Source organism: Eurytemora carolleeae, unplaced genomic scaffold, assembly GCF_000591075.1.
Source record: "Eurytemora carolleeae unplaced genomic scaffold, Eaff_2.0 scaffold1319, whole genome shotgun sequence".
In the NCBI taxonomy this organism is placed as follows: Eukaryota; Metazoa; Arthropoda; class Copepoda; order Calanoida; family Temoridae; genus Eurytemora; species Eurytemora carolleeae.
In genome coordinates, this window is record NW_019397274.1 from 31,946 (window position 1) to 56,544 (window position 24,599).

General features: G+C 32.9%; 2 protein-coding genes across 2 annotated transcripts; both read left to right on the top strand.

Moving 5' to 3' along the window:
- Nucleotides 1–4,835: 4,835 nt before the first annotated feature.
- On the top strand, nucleotides 4,836–5,674 carry LOC111713200 (early nodulin-75). The gene is made up of 2 exons (XM_023488018.1): nucleotides 4,836–5,306; nucleotides 5,564–5,674. Exons 1-2 carry the CDS (start codon nucleotides 4,836–4,838, stop codon nucleotides 5,672–5,674), a joined length of 582 nt encoding a protein of 193 aa, XP_023343786.1.
- A 1,445-nt stretch (nucleotides 5,675–7,119) lies between these two features.
- On the top strand, nucleotides 7,120–23,252 carry LOC111713201 (uncharacterized). Its single transcript, XM_023488019.1, has 11 exons — nucleotides 7,120–9,204; nucleotides 10,063–12,138; nucleotides 14,421–14,534; nucleotides 16,477–16,551; nucleotides 17,398–18,081; nucleotides 18,365–18,372; nucleotides 18,511–18,588; nucleotides 18,691–19,545; nucleotides 19,654–20,831; nucleotides 22,018–22,136; nucleotides 22,532–23,252. Exons 1-11 carry the CDS (start codon nucleotides 7,585–7,587, stop codon nucleotides 22,859–22,861), a joined length of 7,137 nt encoding a protein of 2,378 aa, XP_023343787.1. The 5' UTR covers nucleotides 7,120–7,584; the 3' UTR covers nucleotides 22,862–23,252.
- The last annotated feature ends 1,347 nt before the right edge of the window (nucleotides 23,253–24,599 follow it).

Genomic DNA, 24,599 nt, shown 5'->3' on the forward strand with positions numbered 1-24,599 from the left:
AAGGTGCAATTTTAAATATCTTTTTTTTGCTCTAAAACATAAACATTCTTTTAAAAAATAGTTAAAAATAAATGATTTAATGTTTTAATAACTGAAGCTTTTCCGTTCTCCTTCTATTCTCCTTCTTCTCCTGTTTCTTATAATCCTTCTCCTCCTTACTCCCCTCCTTCATACCATACTCCTCCTTCTCCTACTCATTCTCCTCCTCATCCGCATTCTCATCCTCATTTAAGCGATCATGAGGATGAAAAAAAGAAAGTTCGTGTTTCCCAGCTTCAAAGAAGGTAATCATTTTTTTTTATTTTAAAGAAAAAAATAACTGAATAAACTGTCATATGTGAACAAGAATTGAGAGATTGAAGTATGCAGCAGCATAATTGGGTTCCCTCCGCTGGAGTGGTGGCCACCGGAGGGAACACTTTTTTCAATGCTAATTACTCTGAGTGTTAATCAACATCCCTCTGGTGGAGTAATTAGTGTACTGAATGTTAATTTCCATTCCTCCGACTGAGTAATTAGTGTTCTGAGTGTTATTACCATTCCTCCGTCGGAGTACTTAGTGTTCTGAGTGTTATTACCATCCCTTCGTCGGAGTAATTAGTGCCCTGAGTGTAAAATACCAACCCTCTGGTGGAGTAATTAGTGTCCTGAGTGTTAATTACTATCCACCGATGCAGTAATCAGTGTGCTGAGTGTAAACAACAATCCCTTCGATGGAGATAAAAGCATTCAATAAAAAATGTGTATTCCCTCTGTTGGATATAATTTCCCTCCGATGAACCGAATATGCATTTGTTGCAAACTTCAATCACTCACCAGAATTCTGTCTAATACTTTAAATAAATCGCAATTAAAAAGTCAAAATAATGAACAAAAAGACCCTGACATGGAAAGTACAAAAAAATAAATAAAATGTATATTTACATGATACCCTGATCTCTCTCTAATCTTTTTATTTCTTGCATGGTTGGAAAAGCTTTAAATGCAAAACTGTCAACATTTATTCTTGGATCATGATGCAAATATTTTCGGAAGATTTACTATAAATACATATACAGGGGTAGCCACAAAGATGAGACGACTGTACGGAATTAATTTAGTTTTTATTCTAATATTTATGGTTTCATTAAATTGTACGCTTATTTTTTCTGTGCAAAAACAGATTTTTTACTTTTCTCATACTTTTTGGGTAACCCTGTATAATATATTTCATATGTTTATATATATATATATATATATATATATAAAGCTATTATATCTTCCAGTTTGAGGGTGAGATTTATGCAACTATATTGTTGTGTCAAGATTTAGGCACAGTATTTATCATACCGGGAGGTTTAGAAAACATTTATAATTATTTGATTTAAAAACATTATTCATGTACTTTGTTTTTAAGTACGAATTTCGTACTTTAATAGTTAAATAGTTAAATGGGCTATCAAAGCGGACTCGCGGAAGGAGAAAGGAGTAAAAAGATGAACATTTGAAATTATAAACAATGCCAAGTACCAATTTATTTAATAAAAATTATGGAAAACAAATTATAAAAATTGTAAAAAGATTGGTCAATCAAATTATCTTTTGTTTAACAACTTCAAGATTCTGTTAATGGAGTTTTCCGTTAATTTTCTAAAACAATCATTTAAATATATAACTTTGCCTCCTTTCTTCAGCTTTTCACCACGCATCATTATCCAGACGGAATATTTTAAAACATTTTACCGCCTTTTTACAAACATTACTGACCTGTGATTCCCCAAACAGAGGGATGTCCCTTGAGACAATTAAACGAAATAACCTCCTGTTCTGCGAAGTTTTCGTGAAAAAATCGCGAATTTTCATCTCAAAACGCGATAAAATTGTTTACAACTAATTTTTCGGAAAATTTAAGATTTTACTTAACGGTCCCCTCGACCAATTTATCCTACAAAACACCCCTCGCTGCGCTCTGGATGTTTTGAAGGTAAAATTGGTCTTGGGAATCCTTGGTAAAGTAAAATTTCTTTAACTTCCCTGTAAAGTAGTTGTAAATAATAAAAAATTCCGCTCTGCGAAGTTTGCAAAAAAAAATCGCGAACTTTCATTTAAAAAAATGATAAAATACTTTTAAGAAAATTTAATTTTTCATTGTCCAAAGAAGTTGAGTTTTTGCCACAAACTTATATTTTCTAATCCCTATATATTTGCAAGCTGATTATGAAAATCTTTAATATTTCAACCTTAGATTATTTGATTTATAACAGTTTATAGTTTGAAATATCTAAGGTCTACGACATTGGGTTGCATTTGCAAAGATATAGAAATTAGAAAATCAGAGTTTGTGGAAAAGACAAAATTTCTTTAACTTCCCTGTAAAGTAGTTGTAAATAATAAAAAATTCCGCTCTGCGAAGTTTGCAAAAAAAATCGCGAACTTTCATTTAAAAACATGATAAAATACTTTTAAGAAAATTTAATTTTTCCTTGTCCAAAGGATATGAGTTTTTGCCACAAACTTATATTTTCTAATCCCTATATCTTTGCAAGCTGATTATGAAAATCTTAAATATTTCAATCTTAGATTATTTGATTTATAACAGTTCATAGTTTGAAATATCTAAGGTCCACGACACTGGGTTGCAAAGATATAGAAATAAGAAAATCAGAGTTTGTGGAAAAGACTCAATTCCTTAGTCTGCAAACATATCTTTCGTTATACTTACAGTGGATGTTTTAAAGGTTAATTTGTACAAATAATTTCCTTGTAAACTTTTGTTTAGTATAGTTTTACACTGTTTTTTCAAATTTGAAAATTTTCTAAAAATATTTATCAAAACCACAAAAAAAGGGTTTCACCAGGATATTATTTTGATTTTATCCACAAAAACATCAAACATATTATGCAAGGGCATTAAGAACACTTCATTTCATTCATGTCTCTTTTTTTTAAAAATTGTTAACACTAATAAAATTATGAAAGCAAACATTTTTATTACTCAAGTTACAAAAAGACGACTTTAAAAACACTCGATTATAATATATACATTTTTTTAACGTTTATTATCTTTCCAGATCTTAATTTTTAACAATAAGTATATAATAAAATATATGATGGTCAACGCAATTGAACAGGGTTCTGTAACGTCTACGAAACACCCTGTCACAGATCTTGTTCTCCAATTTTCCTCCTTTTATAATCGGTTCCTAGAATTATATTTGGACATCCTGTTCATATACTCTTCATTTCTTTTTTAGTTTTGGACACAAAGCTTGTCTTGGGTTTCTATTTCTGTTACAATATTACATACTACAGGGTGTCCCAATAAACATGGGAATTGAGAGACGACTTGAATATCATCTTTGATTTCCGACCATTGAAAAAAATGATACAAATTGCATCAAAAAAATAAAACGTCTACATCGCTTTTTAAAATGTGGTCTACCTTTTTTATATATTTAAAATTGACGGAGATATTAAACATTTGAACAGTTTTGATAATTTTTAATTAACTAGAATCTGGACAAATTTCGTAATATCTCCGTCCACTTTGAAGGTGAAAAAAATGGTAGACCACATTTTGGAAATCTCGAGGTTAGTAGTTTTCGGTGTTAAATGTTTTAACCGTGATAATACAAAATTGTATTTAAGAAATAATTCCGCTTGGAACAAAAACGATATAGAAGTCGTCATTTAATTTCCATGATTATTGGGACACCCTGTATATAATATATAAGATATAAATATACTCTAGACCACTGCCGGAAATTCATCATGGACCTTCACCTCCACCCCCTGCAACACGTCCTCATGGTCGTCATCATGTACCCCATGTTCACCATGTACTACATGTACACCATGAACCCCATGTACCCAGCCATCCTCCTGTACAAATGTTTGAAGCGGAAAATGCTATTTTAGCTCCAAGGAAATCATCATACAGAAAAGTTTTAACAAAGGAATTGAGTTTTCTGATTTTTTAATACCTCTATCTTTGCAACCCAATGTTGTAGACCTTAGATATTTCAAACTATAAACTTTGTTAGATCAAATTTTATAAGTTTGTAATATCAATCGTTTACACCGCCAGGTTGCAATGATAAAGGGAATGGAATATTCAAGTTTGTGGCAAAGAATCAACTACTTTAGCAATCCTGCTTATATTAATTTTTATTTTTAATGTCTTTTCTAACCTTTACATGAAGAAAAAAAAATGTTAATAATTAAGATTTCATCTGAGTTTCTTTGAAACCATTCATTTATAGAATGCCAAAACTGCCAAAAAAAGGTCAAAAAAGGGACGAAAATTGTCTAATTCCCTTGTTAACCTTAAACAGGCTGGACACTTATTTTCCTGTGACCCTCCATAGATAGAGTGGAGTGTTCGAGTCACACCAGTACCTTTAAAACTTTGCCTAAACAAGAATGCAAGTGATATCCATGTTTTTGTTTCTGAAAACTGTTATTGCTGGTTTCTCTGCAAAAGTTAATTTTACATTTCCTGCTTTAAAAATTAATGTATAATTTATCAGAATTAAACACTTTTTTAAATAGAAAAAAATCATTATCTTCACTTCATTTGTTTGTGCCTATACACAACATCAGTTTTTACCGAGTCCGAATTTTATGAATTTGAGCCGCGTCTCAAATCTGCCATAAACCGGTTTCAATTGAGCGCCGGCTTAAAACTTGAAACAACGAATGCAATTTTAAGTGGAACCAACCTTATTTGAGCCGCGTCTCAAATTAAAGCCGCGGCTAAAATTCTTTAAATTCTACCTCCGATAAGTTATGCTTTTATGAGGCACAATCAATGAAAATTGATTAAAGTTTGATATGTCTATCATATGATTAAATTAATGAAAATATATGAATGTTTTATCTCCAGTTTTCCATCACTTAAACCATTTGTTCATCATATTGATGTGGCGCCGGTACATCAAACTCCTCATGAAGCTTCACATCAACTTCAACATCAACCTCCTCATGAGCACCATCAACCCCCTCATGAGCACCATCAACCTCCTTATGAGCTCATTCCTCAACCAAACCATGAACCTCAGCATCAAGCCCCTCATGAGCACCATCAACGTCCTCATGAGCACATTCCTCAACAAAACCATGAACCTCAGCATCAAGCCCCTCATGAAAACCTTCCTAATCCACCTCTTAAAGAAGCTGTTCAATCACCTCACAAAGCGATTTCCGAGCACTTTCCTCGGTCTCATCCCCCTCATGAAGACACTTCCCATTCCCCTCATGCGAACGTTCCTCAACCCCCTCATCTCCAAGACACGCCTCATGAAGATATATCGCCTATGGCTGCTGAGGTATTTGTTTTTAACGTTAACTTATTGATAAAAAATTATCTTTAAAAGAATTGAGTCTTTGTAAAAAACTCTGATTTTCTAATCCCTTTCTTTGCAATCCCATGTTTCGTAGACCTTAGATATTTCAAACTATTAATTCTGTTAGATCAATCTTAGTTTAAAGTATCAAAGGTTTACACCATCAGGTTACAAAGATTTAGGAATTAGAAAATCAGAGTTTGTGGCAAAGACTCAATTCCTTTCTATCCTTTCTCTAGGTTGGTGGAACCCCCAGAGATGTCAACGCCGTGAATATTCCTGCTGCACCTGTGTTCCCGGTTAATGACGTAGAATCCTCGTTCATCACAACAGGAACCTTTTTTAACTAGATTAAAAAGATTAAAGGGATTAAAGAGATTGAAGGGATTAAAGGGATTAAAGGGATTAAAGAGATTAAAGAGATTAAGGGGATTAAAGAAATTAAAGGGATTAAAGAGATTAAAGGGATTAAAGAGATTAAAGAGATTAAAGAGATTAAAGGGATTAAAGAAATTAAAAGGATTAAAGAGATTAAAAGGATTAAAGAGATTAAAGGGATTAAAGGGAATGTTGACATAATTACAATTGAAGAGTGGAATGTCTGATTCACTATGGTACCCTTTAAACCTCTGTCTAATTAACAATGACAACTTGAAAACTTAAAAAGACTCATTCGAACCATTTCGCTCATTGTCTCTGTTATTTATAATGCGCCAATTACTGGTAAAGACAATTCCAACTATTAAAATAATCAATTTTCCAAGAGAGGAAGATTCTTGAATCAGACAGAAGTTCACAGGGTATCGGGGTGAATCTAACATGTCACTTTATAAATGGCGGGTGACTGGAAACTACGTGATTCTCTTTAGTAAATTCCAAACAATTGTACAATTTTTATTGCGCAACAGTATTCAAATATCAAATATCTTACATAGTTTTTAACTTTTCATAAATTATCAAACATTAATTGAAAAAAATTCTTTTAAAAGTGCCCCATACATCTGAGTACTTGTTGTTGTTATAACGCAATAGTTTTACAAGTAGCTTGAACATCAATTACTTATTAAGTTTAATGAGTCTGTAAACAATGTTTTTCAGGTGCAATTTTCATTTGACCAGCGGAAATCAACACTTTAGTCGAAAAGTCGCATTTTTTCAATTACTTGATCCTTACACTTCAATTGATTTAAAAATCTAATTGATTATTTACAACTACTTTACAGGGAAATTAAGGAAATAAGTTTACCAAGGGTTCCCAAGAGCAAATTTGTTTACAAACCACTGTTAATTTTAGTATAATTTAACATCCCTCTCTTGAGGGAATCATAGGTCGGTATTTTTGGTCAAAAGGCTGTAAATTATATTAGTATATATTAGATAAATGTTTTTAAAGGTTTCTCTGCAGATAAGAGTAAACACTCCTATGATCCAGCCGAGCATGCATATTTGATCTACTATGGAGATGTTCAATCCAGGTTCAAATCCCCTCATGTTGAGCATAAACCTGAGCATCATGTAGCTCTAGCAGATCAGGTTCATCATCTACCAACCCTTCCACCTCATCTCGTTAATCAACAGCTAAATTTTCAACCTCAGTGGGTCATTCTTCAGTTGTTCATACCTTTCCGATGGTTCAAAATTCTCCAGTGGTTCATACCTCTCCGGTGGTTCATAACTCTCCGGTGGTTCATAACTCTCCGGTGGTTCATAACTCTCCTGTGATTCATAACTCTCCGGTGGTTCATAACTCTCCTGTGATTCATAACTCTCCGGTGGTTCATAACTCTTTCATAACTCTCCGGAGGTTCATAACTCTCCTGTGATTCATAACTCTCCGGTGGTTCATAACTCTCCGGTGGTTCATAACTCTCCGGTGGTTCATAACTCTCCGGAGGTTCATAACTCTCCGGTGGTTCATAACTCTCCGGTGGTTCATAACTCTCCAGTGGTTCATAACTCTCCGGAGGTTCATAACTCTCCGGTGGTTCATAACTCTCCGGTGGTTCATAACTCTCCGGTGGTTCATTACTCTCCTGTGGTTCATAATTCTCAATTTTTCAACTCTGCAGAAGTGGATAACCTTCCTATCTACCATGCTACTGACATTGTTCATGATATCAATGCGGTTTCTATCGCTAATGATGTGCTTAACACTTCTCCAGTTCGTGACGCCTTTGTGGTTTCTGAATCACCAGCGGAATTTGAAGCCCTGATTAAATCTGAATCAACTAATGAATCTCCCCCCTTGGTTTCTCTGGGCATGTTTAAACCATCTGAAGAACCCCTGTTGTTTAAACCATCTGGAGAATTCTTGTCAAACCCTGGGAATCTAGCACCAACAATTATACATCTCAAGGGTAAACTAGTCAATACTATACAGACACAGGATACAGGATACACACAACAAACACAGGATACAGGACTAATCCTTCAGGATATAGGGGTACAGATAAAAGATACAGAAGTAAAACTACAAGATACAGAATTCAATGTGAGTCCCCAGAACGCAGAATACACCATAGATATCAGCAATCTAACCCCGTCTTCTGATCTTATCAAAAATCCTTCACAAGAACCAGACAAACAAAAAGATAAACTTAAAACCATTGAATTTGATTCCACCACCTTTGAACCAGAATCTGTTTCAGTAGAACCAGAATCTGTTTCAGTAGAACCAGAATTTGTGTCAACCGAGCCAGAATTCGAATCTAAGGAGTCAGAACTTGTATCTGCAGAGTCAGAATTTGTATCTTCAGAGCCAGAATTTGTATCTTCGGAGCCAGAATTTGTTTCTTCAGAGGCAGAATTTGTTCAGGAAGAAACATTTTCAGAAGAAGAGGATGAATTTGTACCAGAAAAGTCAGAATTTGTAACAGAGGTCCCTGAACTTAAATCAGAAATTTCTGAATTTATGACGGACAAACCAGAATCTGCACATGAAGAATCAGAAACTGAATCAGAAGTACAAGACTTAGAACCAACTGAACCAAACGTTGAATTAATTGAACCAGAATTGGAAGAACTTGAAATTGAAGTAATTGATCCTTTTGAGATCAATGAGGATGAATCTAATGAAGATCCTGACAGCACACTTGATCAAGAAGAAGATCAATCCTCTGATTCTCCCGAAATACCAGAAAACACTGAATCCGACCCCATACTATCTACAGGAATCCAGCAAAATAGGAACCCTAAAGAACAATCTGATATAGATTTTCAGTTTTCTTCTCCCTCAAATCTTCTGGATCAATTAGAGGAACTAAATCAAGGTTTACCCACCGGGAAACCAGGAATACCAATCAGTCTTCATCCAATCATCAACCCATCAGAGATAAAGTCTCTCCCTCCATCTGGAAATTCTCAAATTCATTTTAGAAATCCGGTAATTCAGCCTCTTGTAAATCCGCAACTTCTGTCCCAGCCTGGGGTGGGTTCTCAGTTTTTATCATTCGGCGGAGGGTCTGGATCGAATGCAAACAAAATACTTTTCCAGGAACCAATTCAATCCCTTCCTAATCCCTTTCTACAACCAGTCCAAAATCCCTTCAGCCGGCCTACATTCGGCCAGGGATTTAATCCATTTCTTCAAACCATGCAAACGCCTTTTGGTCAAGCAGCTCAGAGTCTATTTGGCCGCCCATCGCCCACCAGATTTGGCCAACCACAGCAGCTCCTGCAACCCATCAAGTTTCCTCTCCTTGAACCTCAACCTGTCTCCGAGGAGCTAAGAACCAGAGACCCAGAGCTAAATGTATTTAGTGCTCCTGTAATCCCTGCAGTCCCTGAGACAGAGCAACCTCTGAACTTTGCGTATGTTTTCAATAAACTCGGTGAAGGAGATAGATCATCAACATTTTCCTACAATTTAACCAACATTCAGGAACTTATTGAAATCTAATACAATACAAAAATAAGAAAAAATATTAAAAACTCTTTTTAATTTGAAATAACTTACACTAGAAAAGACAATTTGTTTCATTTAGCCCTACAATTTCGATTAGATGTAAATACTTTTGAAAAGCAGCCTGTAGCTTATTTGAGTTTGTTAAAGGCGGGACTATAGGAGTATTTGCAAGTGAGTCTCCATTTATTGAGAGGCGTGTCTGATTAACAACAACCCGGTTGTCTAGATTAAATTAGATATCCGAGTTTGAAAACTGATTAACAACAACCCGGTTGTCTAGATTAAATTAGATATCCGAGTTTGAAAACTGATTAACAACAACCCTTGTCTAGATTAAATATGCTAAGTGGTGAGTCACTTTAAACGAACAGTCCTTTATTTTTCTACTTTTACAGTTGATAAATCTTCTGCTCAGATTTAAGTGAGAAATAAATGATTTGAAATTATTATTTCTTTAATTCAATAATATACGAATGCGTCGAAAAATAATCGATGATTATAGGTCGTAATATCTGAAAGAGTTGTTTGGAATTAAATTGATTTTTATACAATCCAAGGAGATTATTGCAACTTTATGAATTAATATGGACACTACGTTCTTCAGTCTGGTTTTTTAACAATTTTTTCCTTAAATGCGCAACAGATAGAAATAAGATTAATAACAATCACCGTCGAATATTTTTCGACGTAGGCCTATAACCCCTTTCATTTTTTGCGAACACTCCCTTTAAGTGAGAAATAAATCATTTTTAAAAAATTGTTTCTTTAATTGAATGACCTTACATTTTCATACAGTTTTAAATATAAATGACATTTCAATTATTTGTCTTTTAGGGACATAACTTTAATTTCCAACCTGTTCCTTTTGTAAACGTTCCTGGCTTTTTGGGAACAGGGTTCCAGAACTTCTTATTAAATCAAAATTCTGGAGCATATAATGGAGCCGACATTGGAATACTTGATCTTGGAGTCAATACAGGAGCTCTCCATCAAGATCTAGGATCGTATAATGGAGCTAATTTTGGAGAACTGAATTCAGATCGGATACCTAATACTAAAGCTAACTTTGATTTGGATGTTGGAGCTAAATTTGAACTACTGGATCAATTTCCACTGAGAGAGGAAATCACCCAGAATGGATTCAATACAATCGAAGATCTGATCAAATTTGAATCCGAATCAAGTTCTGAAGAGGAGCTAAGAAGTGGAACTGGATTCGAAGATTCTCTGCTCCCTGAAGGATTAGCTCTTGAACCCGCCCTGATGGATGAAAATGAAGGATCGGAAGATCAGGGAGATCAGGATAGTTTATACGAGGAGGAGTATGAAAACTCTCTGCTAAGTGATGAAAACTTAAACCCTCTTCATCATCTAGTTCCAGAACTAGAACCAATCTCTGATTACAATACTAATGATTATTATGAAGATGAGATTAATCCAAATCCGGAGTTTTATGATTATCAGCCCATCCATACGGTTCCTTTCCCTACACTGAAGGATCAGGAATCACCCAACCTTTTAGAGAAAATTCCTGGAATTCTCGGGGAAAAATCTCTATTTCATCAAATTCCAGTTGAGAATATCTTGAATAGTCTTCCATCGTCGTTAGAACTAGATCCATCAAGCCTGGGGGTAGGAGACATTGCTCTGGGGTACACGGAAAACAGTGCTCCAGGATACCCGGAGACTAGAGGAGAACCATTAAACCTGAATACACAGGAACACGATAACAGACCTAACTCCATACAGACAAACGGAGAAGACATTAGTTCTGAACCCACCCTGGAGTTTGCTAGCCCAACATTGAGCTCTGGAATTGACATATTGGATTTTGATTCTACGGGACCCGAGGAGGGGGGACTTTTCACAGATTATCTCAAATTAAGTCAAACCAATCAATCAACCGAAATTAGTTTTGACACTTTTGACCAGGATCCAAGACATCCAAAACTAGTAGTTGAGGATACCCAGGATGTTGTTGAAGATTATACTGATTTAGTTGGACCAGTAGTTGTAGATTCCCCAGATTCAGTTGAACCAGTAGTTGTAGATACCCCAGATACAGTTGAACCAGTAGTTGTAGATATCCCAGATACAGTTGAACCAGTATTTCAGGATACCCTGGATACAGTTGAACCTACAATTCGTCCTGACACTATTCAAATCATCAACGATAATCAGATTCACCAGAAGCTGCATAATCTCAAGATTCAGGTTGAACAGGCTAAAGAGAGATTAAACCGACGTAAGGTCGTGAAGAGGGTTCGAGTAAGACCAGGAGAAGAAAACAAGGAAAGGAAACGAGGTGAACCTGTAAAAATCATGATAAACGAAATAAAAAAGAAACCAGTTCTAGTTAATGACGGTTCCGAAATATCTATCCCCATTATAATTGAGGGAAAGACAGTTAGAAAGCTAGAAAGACAGAAACTTAAGTCCAAAGCTTATCAAGATGTTCTTAACAACAAAGCTGAAGCAACAGAAGCAACTGTTCTTCCCGAAGAAGCTGTTGTAGTCTTTCCAGCCGAACTTGATACACCAAGTTCGGATGATGATGTTCAAACAGAAACTGCTGTTGTTGATATTTCCCCGAAAGGTACTGATGTTGATGAAGCTTCTGAAGGTGCTGATGTTGATGTAGCTTCTAAAGGTGCTGATGTTAGTGTAATTGCTGAAGAGACTGATGTTGATGTAGTTTCTGAAGGGACTGATGTTGATGTAGTTTCTGAAGGGACTGATGTTGATGTTGTTTCGAAAGGGACTGATGTCTATTTAGCTTCTGAAGGCCCTGATCATAATGTAGCTTCTGAAGGACCTGATGTTGATGTTGATGAATTACACAATAAGAACATTATAGATGTCGTCACTGATATTTCCAATCCTTCAAGGACAGTGCAGAATTTTAACGTGGTAAGTTAAATTTTTTCTTCAAAAGGGACACCCTTTGTTGTTCTTTGAACCTTTATCGGATCAGCTGTAGTCATAATTTTCTCCATTGTTTCTGTGACTGAAATTCGCTAGTCAGCGTTATAGAGAAACCCGAAATGAACACACTCAATTTTTTTATACAAAGCTTTAAAGAGTACCACTGTGAATCTGACATGTCATTCTTTTAAATTGAAACTACGCCTTCAGTCCCTTTAAATGTTTTCAATTAATTGTTCTGATTTGAATTTCCAAATTTCTGTGTTTGATATCTGCTTCCCTTTCATCATCATATTCTACAGAACTATTTCTGAATCAAGTTTTCGATTCAAAAAGTTTAAATTAAAACCCTGAATCATTCATTGTCGACCTGGTACATTGTTCTAGAATTATTTCTAAGTTTTCTAAACAAAGGTTTTTTTTCACTTTATCATTCATGATTACTTCAAAGTCAATTTCTTTACAGTAGTAGACATGGGCATCATTTTTGTGAACGACCAATATTTCTGAGAACTGACAAAATTCGTTGTGAACGATGGTGTCGATCAGAATTTGAAACGACATGGATCGTTCAGAGAAATAAAAAATGAATGGAAAAAGCTAAAACGAACGTTTTTAAATCGTTCAAAAAATTTTGATCGTTTATGAACATTCTATAAATTGTTCGTTCGAATATTCATTCAAGAAACGATCATTTTTTCATGAACTAACGATTTTTCCGAACAAATCTTTAAAAAAACAATAGTTTTTTTACTAAAAGAAATATTTTATTGAACAAACAATAGTGCTATAATGTTATATTCTATTATGAAGTACATAAATGATTTAAATTTTAAATATGTACAAGCGGATTAATTTACTTTTCTCATTCTTGTGAAAAGCTACAGTGGTAGGCAATACTATCAATACAATGAGGACGACTTATTTATTTAAGTTTTGATTGTTAACAAGCTTTTTTCGAAATACAAGTTTACAAGTAATCAAAGAGAAACTTTTTTAAATGATAGCTTCTCTTGACTTTAATGTTTATTGGTATCCATGCTAAATCAAAATTGAAATCAAAAGTCGTCTTCATTGTATTGATAAAATTGCCTACCACTGTATATTAGCTACAAAGTCACAAAGTCGTATTAGTAATGTCTCATAAACTTGACTGTCTCCAACTGTCTAATTCAAAGTGCATAGACATTTTATAAATTTTAGACCTTGAATATTTTAATTATGAACTCTGTTAGATCAAATTATAAGAGTTTGAAATATTGAATATTTATACTATGTGAGCAGGTTGCAAAGAGAAAAGAAGATTAGAAAGACTTAATTTCATTTCTTTGTATCTTGACGGTTGAAGGTTCTCAACATTTAGATTAAGATAAAAATTTTGTCAAAAATATTAGTGTTACAAAAGATTATTAAATCTTTTAAAAATGTGGTTAATAATGAGCACTTGGAAAAATATTTTTAATAAAAAAAATGTTTTTTAAAAATAATTTTTTCTTTCAAGTTTAAATTTTGCATATTATGGAAATAGCAATCTATTAAATTTTAAAATTCCTAAAAAATCTTTTAATAAAGTATCACACTTTTGGCTTAAATAATCTTAAAATGTTTTTTTTTAACAAAACAAAATCTTTCCAAAAATAAAAATCTGATATGAAAGATCTATTTAGTTTTGGTTTTTGGAATGAAAAGTCATGCTGAATTTTTATCAAAATATCCCTCCCCCAACTCCTCCTCCCCCCCACCTCCTCATGTTATTTTCTATTTTCTATATAAAAGGTTGCCAGATTGTAAAGCAGTGTTGAAACCCTGTTGCCATTTTCAACTTTTATGCCCTCATCAGTCTTTTTCCATCTTTTACAAACAGGGTTTCAACTTTTCCGTACACAAACGAAATTCCAATGACAGATTTTGCTATTTTGAGGCATTTTTTTAAAGTAAACATTTCCGAATTTAGATAGTTACGGTAAAATATGCAACCCTATCCCGAGCCCTTTTCAGAATTTATACCAGGAATCCATCACGTTGGAACACACGTTTTTTTTAACTTCAAAAGAATCTTGAAATGTCATATTTCAATTCGTATTCTCAATAACTTTGCTTTTACAACATTTTAAAGTTGTTAAACTCTTAACTCAAGATTTCATGAAATGATTTCACCAATTTTTTTAACAAAGAAAATTAATTAATCATTAAAAATGTTTTAGTCAATTAAATTCTGTTTTGCCAAAATAAAAAAGTTTAAATAATTTATAATTTGTGATTTTCAGGAGAACAGTGCAGAGGAGGAAAATGAAGATTTATCAACTTTTGAACTACCTGAACTACCTGAACTACCTGAGCAGGTTGAGCCCAGCACTGAGGTAGCTGGTGGGGTACTTCAGGTACTTTTATAAAACCAATTAAAGGTACGGTAAACGTCATTTTAAGTGACTCCATTTATTGAGTGGCATCTACGATTTACAACAGCACCCTTAAAAAATTAAAGTGGATTATTTTCTTAGGTGGGTTTTCAGCTTCAGAAAACATAGCAAAAACATCCTCTTCAAAGGTTTATAATAAACCGTTGTGTATTGGGCATTTTTCAATTTTATTGAAATTTTACTTGAATTACAAGTACAGAAGTACAGAAAACAAAATTTATCTTTAAGTCGCTATATTTTAAACGAGTTTCAGGTTGTCATGAAAGTCTAATGTTTTTTGGATAACCCTGTATATTACTGAACTGCAACTTTAAAGGTTTTTTGGGAAAATTGCATGTTTGATAACTTTTTATCTCCATTAATGAAATACACAAGTTATTTTAGTAAGCATTCCTTTTAAAAATTATTTTATTATAGCCAACAGTCTCTTTCATCAGAATCTCTCCTTTTCATTTTTTAAAACTAGTTTGATCTGAGGTGTTTGATAAATTATCTAAAACATAATATATCCTAGCTCCATTGCACACACTGGATTACGAAAGGATATTGCCCAGAGAGAAAGGTAGAAATCTTAAAAAGAAGTCAAGCCAAGACATTTAAAGCAATGAAGATATTTTTGATTTTTTTCTCATGATGCTTATACTAAAAGGCTCAAACTGCTTCATTTTTTCAACTTCATAGTTTTGAAAAAAGGAAATTAAATTACTTTATCTATCAGAATTCATAGTTTGAAATATCTAAGGTTTACGACATATGGTTGCAAAGATAAACGAATTAGAAAATCATAGTTTGTGGCAAAATTCCTTTGCAATTATTTTAATGCATTGGGTAGGGTGGAGTGCATGGAGGGCGGTCAAACGGCTGGTTGGTGTTCCAAAAAAACCTAAAATAGTAAATAGTAAATAATTTTTATTTTTATTTTTGTCAACATAAAAAATAAACATTTTTCCGACGTACTTTTTGAACTTTTTTAAAACCCTCCCTAGCACCCCAACCATTAAAGTTATTGTTGTAGTAGTGAGCAGGCCTTAAAAAGTAAATAGTAAATAATTTTTATTTTTATTTTTGTCAACATAAAAAATAAACATTTTTCCGACGTACTTTTTGAACTTTTTTAAGACCCTCCCAAGCACCCCAACCATTAAAGTTATTGTTGTAGTAGTGAGCAGGCCTTAAAAAGTTTGACCATGGACATGTATTGCACACTCCCGTATCTCAACTCTGATGGAAAAATCATAACCAATCTTTAGAAGACAAAAATAGCTTTGGAACCAAGATCTTGCCTGGAGACAAAATTTTCGATTTAAAAGTCAACTCAACTTAGAATTTTAAAACAAGTTAAACAAATTAGTTATATAACCGAGGTACTATCGAGTTTCCCAATTAAAATTGAAGCAAATCGGTCAAGAGGTTCATGAGTTAAAATCAGACATCCAATCAAACAAAAAACAGACAAACGGAGATTACTTACACTCTTCATATTTTTGAATTATACTAATTCCAAAAACTTTAATTTCTATGTTTAACACAAAAAATACTATTTTAAATTTTGATAATTTTTAATATTTATAACAATATATATTATATTAAATAATGTACCTTTAGATATATCTAACTTAATATATTAATATATTTGGTTCTATTATATATATATTTTACAGTTTCTTGATCCATGTAATATGATAAAGTATCCAAGATATAATATATCTTTACACTATTCTCAGGATTACAGAGAAAACAACTCTTTAGAAAAATAGTTGACAAAAATATTTTGTCAAAAAAAGGTTAATAACGACGATCATTAATTTTTGCTTTATAGAGTTCAACTTTATACTGTTTTATTTATTTCTTAATGGGGAAAGGATGTGGGGAAAAATAAAAAAATCTTTTTTCTTAATTTTAGATGCAGTTGAAAAGAGTAGAAGAGCTAGCCAGGAAACTGAGTATTGGAGAACCTATTCAAATTCAAGATTTTAAGGTTTTAATGATGATAAAAAAATTCAAATTTAGATTTTTAAGGAAAAAAATTTAGATTTTTGAAGAAAAAAGATTTGGATTTTTGAAGAAAAATAAATTAGTTTTTTTAAAAAAGGGGTTGATTTTTTTAGCCTTTTTTACATCTAGATTACTCAAGGGTTATCTCAAAAAAATTCATATTTAACAATACAGTGTCGGTGACTGTAATGGTAAAATAATAAAGTTTCAGCACCATTGGTATACACACACTGACCACTCTTTCTTATAAAGCATTTCTGCACTGGATACTGTATAGAAATACAATATATCATCCTCTATATTATATCACCATTTCAATAAACGATTTTGTATAGATATACAGCTTAACCTATAACTTTGGATACATCGAAAGAATTTATCAAATGTTGTCTTAACATTTTTTCATTGGGCTTAACACTATCCTACCTAAATCGCAGTAATTGTAAACATATATAAATCACCATGCACTATGAGGAAATTACTCAATTAAAAAACTAAGTATCTGCCGCATTCCATTTTCAGTAGGTTTAAAAAACGATGTTTTTAAAATTCTTTCTGTATACTGTATATACAAACTATGCAGTATGTACGTACAGTTGAATGAAGACGACTTTCTATATTAATTTTGATATATATAAATCTGTTAAACAGCATGGATACACATAAACATTGAAGTCAAGAGAACCTTTCAATTAAAAACGCTTCAGTTTGATTAGCTTTAATCTTATAATTAAAAAAAAACTTGCTAGCTAACAAATCTTAGACAACAAACTCGTCGGTATTATATTGATATGATTCGCCACCATTGTACTATAAAAGTATTTTTCAGGTTGGAGTTGCTAATAGCCCTCCTCATTTTACAGGGAAAACTGGAACTATTTCATTTCCCCGACCCTTCCTACAAAACCACCAAAGAAGACGACAGAAGAAAGTAAAAGTTCCAATCTCGGGGTTTAACTCGGAAATAGAAGAGACTCCAACAACAATAACATCATCACCAACAATATCAACAACAGCACCACCACCACCACCAACAACAACAACAACATCATCAACACCAACATCAACAACAGCACCACCACCACCACCACCAACAACAACATCATCAACAACAACTACAACAACAACAACTTCACCAACAGCAATGATTGATCAAACAACTGATCCAGTTATGAATGTAATGTTATCCATCCTTGATGAGTTTTCATCAGAATCAGTTTCAACAACATCTGAAACTTTAACAACAACAACAACATATGATCTAGACCAAGAAACATCAACCACAGCAGAAGTATTCAGAGAAGTTGAACCAATCTTAAGACCACAAAGATCCCAGGTTCAAAATAATCTCCAATCGTTAAGGGAACGTCTAAACAATTTAAAAAAGAGTGCCGGGGTTCAGGATCTCTTTAGCACCCAGACTGCCCAGAAAACCAGCAGTTTTAAGGACAACCTAGATAACAAGATTCAGATTGTATATTCGAACCAAACATTTGACCAGCCAGTCTTAGAGGTTAGTACAATTGTCTTTTATTTTAACTTCAGTAAACGTCCTTGATTTAAAACAATAGAATAATGAATTTTATAAACTAGTATNGGGTTGAATATACTGTAGATGTAATATCCTCCATATAAAGAACAATCTTGTTATTCTTTCTAAAAATTAAACTTTAAACAAAGACCTTTTGTAAAAATATCGTGCAGGTTTAAGCAGCAGAAACGTGTAAGGAAACGGTTAGAAATTGTATAACTTCGAGATAAAGATCAATTTATCTCTTATTATTACTCTTTTAAAGTGTAAATGGTACCAGGTTGAATAAAACATGTAACTTTTGAATTAGGGTCACACTAAATTTTGAAGACATTCCCCGTAATAAGCAACTTTTCCCTTACCTCTTAATTACGTAATTCATAACAGTTTTCTAAAATCTAAAATATTCAGGGTATTGTCGGAAAACATGATACCAACATTTCGCCCAGGGAGGGCAGGCAGATTTAAACAGAAAACAAGAAAATCTAGGAAACTTTCAAATATCAAAATAAATTTTTTTTTTAAAAGTTAGAATAATTATGATTTTAATGAAAATTTTGTTTGTAAAATAATATTTGATACGTTCAATAGGAAGCATTCTCCAAAACGATTCTTTCAACGTGAGAACGCTGTAGAAATGTTGAATTCTGGATCCAAGCCTATCCACGCTCCGGAATCATCTATAACTGAACAGCATAATTCTGAAGCCATGGACTTTAAATCACAAAAAGCTGAATTCATGAACATTGAACCAACCGATCCAGATTCCTTGAAACATGAACAAGAAATCCTCAATTCTATTAAATCTTTGAACACTGAACAAAATAAATCTGTGCTTCTGAATTTTGAACAAATTGGGAACACTGAACAAGTATTACCGGAAGCTTTGAACATAGAACAGAGTGAACCTAACACAGTAAATTCTGATTTAAGCAAATCTAAAAACTTGAACTCTAAATCCATTAAAAATGAAAAACAAGCTTTTACTACTGAAATAATCAACCACTCAAACACTGAAAAAATACTATCTGCCGTTAAAGAGGATAAATATGTCACTGATTACCCTGAGATTAAAGACAATGAGTTTGTACCTGGAAATGATGGTTATGAGGCTGAAAAAGATGAACCTGCGACTGGAAATGATGATCATGAGACTACAAAAGATAAGTTACTCACCGGAACTAATGATTACAAAGCTGAAAAGGGTGAAGAAGATTATGCAAATGATGCCCAAGACTCTGAAAAAGATGCCCAAGAGTCTGAAAATGATGCCCATGTGTCTGAAAATGATGTCCAAGAGGTTGATAACTATGAGTATGATGCTGAATATGAAGATGAGTATACTGAAGATGATTATAAAGAGGAGGACAATGTTGAAGAAGAGCCTCTGAGTAAGGAACTGGAAATGCTGGAACAGCTGAAAAAGAAAAAAACCGAACTTGAAAGGTTAACATAACATTTATACAGTAATAAGTTAACCCTATTCAGTAATCATTACCATAATTAACTTCACACACAAGCACCTATTCATTAACATAATTAACTATGCTTAAGACTCTATGTGGATACAGAGCAACCTCTAGTTGATACAGAGCAACCAATAGTGGAAACAGATCAACCATTAGTGGATACAGAGCAACCATTTGTGGATATGGAGCAACCTATTGTGGATACAGAGCAACCTCTAGTTGATACAGAGCAACCATTACTGGATACAGAGCAACCTATAGTTGATACACAGCAACCAATAGTTGATACAGAGCAACCATTAGTGGATATGGAGCAATCTATTGTGGATACAGAGCAACCTATAGTTGATACAGAGCAACCAATAGTGGATACAGATCAACCATTAGTGGATACAGAGCAACCATTAGTAAATATGGAGCAATCTATTGTGGATACAGAGCAACCTCTAGTTGATACAGAGCAACCATTAGTGTATACAGAGCAACTATTAGTGGATACAGATCAACCAATAGTGGATACAGAGCAACCAATAGTGGATACGGAGCAACTAATAGTGGATACAGAACAACCAATATTGTATACAGAGCAACCTTTAGGGGCTACAAAGCAACCTACAATGTATACAGAGGACACTGTAGTTGATACAGAGCACCCCAGAGTTGATACATTACAACAACTTGTAGCCACAGAACAACCTTTAGTGGATACAGAAGAACAAAAAAAAGATACTAAGGAACTTATTGTGCCTGCAGAGCAACCTATTTCAGAACCTGAACAACTTTCTTCTGATGTTGATCATTCTCCTCTTACAACAAAACAACCTTTGTTAAAAGCAGATGAGTTCTCTGAATTGAATGAAGCTCCTGAATTTGATAATTCAGTTTCAGAGCTTAATAAGAGACCTGTAACCAATGATGTCGAATCTAAAATCATTAATGAGCCTGAAATGAATGAAAAACCGGAAATGAATAATATATCTGAAATGAACGATAAACCTGAAATGAATGATGAACCTGAAGTGGACAATGAATCTGAAATGATTGATAAACATGAAACGAATGATAAACCTGAATTGAACGATGAACATGAAACAAATGATGAACGTGAAATGGATGAATCTGAGTTGGAAGGATCTGAGACTAAAATGAATTTCCAAATGATAGTTAAGCTTGAAGAAGAAACTGACCCTGTCCAAACATTAAAAAGTGGAATCCTGAATATTGAAGAAAAAAAGCAGCCATTAAAAATTATTGAAAGCAAAGGTTAGTTTTTTGTGTCAGATTTGTATTTTTGAACATACTTAAGTAGGGTCCTAAAAAACCTCATTTTATTTAGCAGGTTCAATGTTACACATCCAAATTTTACTACGAACAAAAATTAATTACTTCAAGACTTTCTGAGAAAAATGTCTACGTCTGATAATGTTCATTTTCCAACACTAATCATGTTTATGACACCAGAAGTGACGTCAATGAAACCACGAAATGTATTTTAGAATTAAACAGCTTTATGATTAATCTATTTTACAAGATTATTAAGAGTATTTCTAACTTTTAGATACAAACAAGCCCAACACATACTTACAACTTACATCAGTCTTACAACAGTCTTACATCAGTTTTACGTCAGTCTTACATTAGTCTTACATCAGTTTCACGCCAGTCTTACATCAGTCTTACATCAGTTTCACGCCAGTCTTACATCAGTCTTACATCAGTTTCACGTCAGTCTTACATCAGTCTTATATCAGTTTCACGTCAGTCTTACATCAGATATAGCATTATTAATCACATTTTACAAAATTTTCATTGCTCGCCCCTGAACATTTGTTTTGATAGATAAAGGTAAAAATAAAAAATGAATATAAAAAAGCAGACCAACTCCCCTTTATATTTATCAATCTATGTATATATATATATATATGCTTTTTCCCTTGCAGCAATTATAATATTTATTTTAGATCTTTAATTAACTTTTCATTCATCTTCTTTCATGTTGTTTTAAATGTACTCTTCCTCTATTCATTTCTTCTTTCATTCATTAGTTTTCAAATCTTTAATTGATTAAGTTGATTTTTATTTAGTACAACGTATGAAATAACTTTTTATATTTAAAAAACATATTTTTTTAGATCGATCAAAAGATTCTGTGTCCCATGCTCATTGGACTATTTAAAGGCATTATTTAAGCTAAAAGTCGTCTTCATTTTCCAAAGTTTTATGGGTATCACTGTACTTTCGAGAAAAAATTGTGAATTTTTTTAGAAATTTTGCAGTTTTGTTTCGAAAAAATTTTGCATTTTTTTCTGCGAAATTGTCGCATTTTTTTTTCTTTACCGAACCCTATAAGCACGGTGCACCCCACACTTAACTAAAAATCATTTTCAAATCTTAAAAGCGTCACTGCATTCCCATGTTAAAGAAACACCCTGTATCCTCCATTTTTCAGGATTTTTCGGTCGGAGCCGAGTACAAAAATATGGATCCCCCTGGAGTAAGTTCACTGAAAAACGTTCGAAACCTGGTGACAAAAAACCTTCCTTTCATCTGAGCAGACTTTTTAGAAAGGTTTGTGTATTCCATTTAAATTCTAAAGGAGTTAAATTTCTAATCCATATATCCTTCCAACCCGATTTCTTAGACATTTCATTTTTCAAACTATATATTTTGGTAGGTAAGTAGTAAAAGTATTGAAATATCAAAGATTCATACAATTAGGTTGTGAAGATTTAAGAATTAGAGAATTTATGTTAGTGGCAAGAACTTAATTCCTTTTCCCTGGCATTTAATTTGCTAAAGGAATTGATTTGTTTCAATCGACTCAAATTTACTAATCCCTATTTAATCTAACTAAATTCCTAGTTTGAAATACCTAAGGTTTATAACACCGGGTTGCAAAGATATTGATAATAGAGATTATAGAGTTTGTGGCAAAGACTTAAAATTCCATTCTTAATTTTCAGGTTGCACCCTCAAAGAATTTAAAAGAAGCCCAAACTGAGACCAAACAAGAGAAAGCTAGTGAACCCAAACTAGTGGAAACTCCTGAAAAAAAAGAGCTTGTTACTGAAATCAAACCAACTCGAAAAGATATTTTCAAGCGACGGCGTCCATCGTTGCTAATGAAACCAATTCCTACAGAAGCCAAAGAACTGAAAAACACACCAATTTTTACCAAAAACATAATCAAATCTGCGCAAACCAAAGAATCAACCGAAAGTTCTAAAGATGAACGATCAAATAATTTTCTAATTCAATTGTTTAGAAAAAGAAGCCGATCAGTTTTAAACTAGGGTCTTATAAATCCGTTGACATAAATATAAAACATCTGCGAAATACTGGATAACTTACTCTTACTGGTTTGCATGTAGAGGATAATGTAACGTTTGCATTGCCAATCATCAGATTTATCATCATACAAAGTAATTTGCTGTATGATTTCACTATCAATGTATCAGAAAAATTACTTTAGTCTGTTTTGTACTATTTTTTGTTTAAACTTTAGTGTTCCTGTTAATTATTTTAAATTAATTAAAATTTTTTTTCTGCTTTTAATTTTAATAAAAATTTCAGAATATTTTTTTCTCTTGTGAAATAGGTTTAAATTTATAATCGTCTTTAGTTAAACCAAAACTCAGGGCATTTATTGATGACTTGTGGGCATTTTTGTTTGAAGTTTTTGGTTAATTTGATATGATTGAGATGATGTATCATAAAAAATATTTCTCAAAATCTCAAGAAAGTAATTTTATTGGGACACCTTTAAAACAAATATTTTACCTTTATTTACCAATGTATAAATCAATACCTTGGTTACTTTTCATGCTTTTTTTTATTTAAAGGATTTGAGTTTTCAGAATATTTCAGAATCCATAGTTTAGTTTGAAATTTATAAGATCAGCGACATATCCTTTATATAAATTAGTTTAAACAATCTTTGAACATTTAGAGTGTAAAGATTTTTGGTTAAAATATTCTTATTATTTATTTTTATTTTTGTGTTTTTATTTGTTCATTATTTTTAGCTTGTAAATATATATTCTGTATTTTTTAGATAGTTTTAATTCAATTAACTGTGTTTATTAAACAAACTTGATTTTTAACAAAATTTATAGGATTAATTCCGATTTACTGTCCAATTCAAGAGTAGCATATCTGATTCACAATTGTGCGCATAAAGGGGGGGGGGGGTCTGAAAACGTTTCCATCCCCAATGTAGGAGTTTTGAACGTCGAATTTGCGCTCAAACTCAGGATTTACAGATCTTTAAAAAGTTTATTATGTCTCAAAGGAATCTGAAAGAAGTTTTCCACAACACCCAGTTCAACTACCTTACATAGCCGGTCACTCCCTTTAAAAGTGTCGCAGCGCCTTGGTGTTGACATTATTATCTTCCTAGCTCCATACTTTTTCAGTTGGTACCTTTAGAACTCAATATATTTATAGTGTTGAAGAAGTTATTGGCAAAATTCTCATAGATTTCTATGAGACAGCTTGAAACTTTTAGATAATTACGATTCGTAAAAAATAGCCGACCCTTATTATTGTTGCCTTTAATTTGTCAAAAGCAGATTCTTTGGCTGGCTCCGGAAAGGACTTATTTTTAGATATATATGCCAAAGGAATTAACTTAATCCGGACAATTCCGACTTCAAAGGATTTGAGTCTTTGCCACAAACTCAAATTTTGTCATCCCTTTAACTTTACAACCTGATTGTGTAAACTTTAGATATTTCTAGATATTTTATCTAACAGAATTCATAGTTTGAAATATCTGGGGTCTACGCCATTATTTGCTAAGATATAGGAATTTGAAAACAGAGTTTATGACAAAGCCTTATTTCCTAAATTCCTTTATCATAATTTGGGTTTTTATTCTAATATAATGAACGATACATTTACCCTAGAAAATATATTAACCATCCCTCTACCTTATTCTATTTATTACCAATGTAAAAGCTTTTATTGGCTAGTAACAGATTGCAAATATAAATATTAAGAGAAAGCAATGTGTAAAATCTGATATACTGG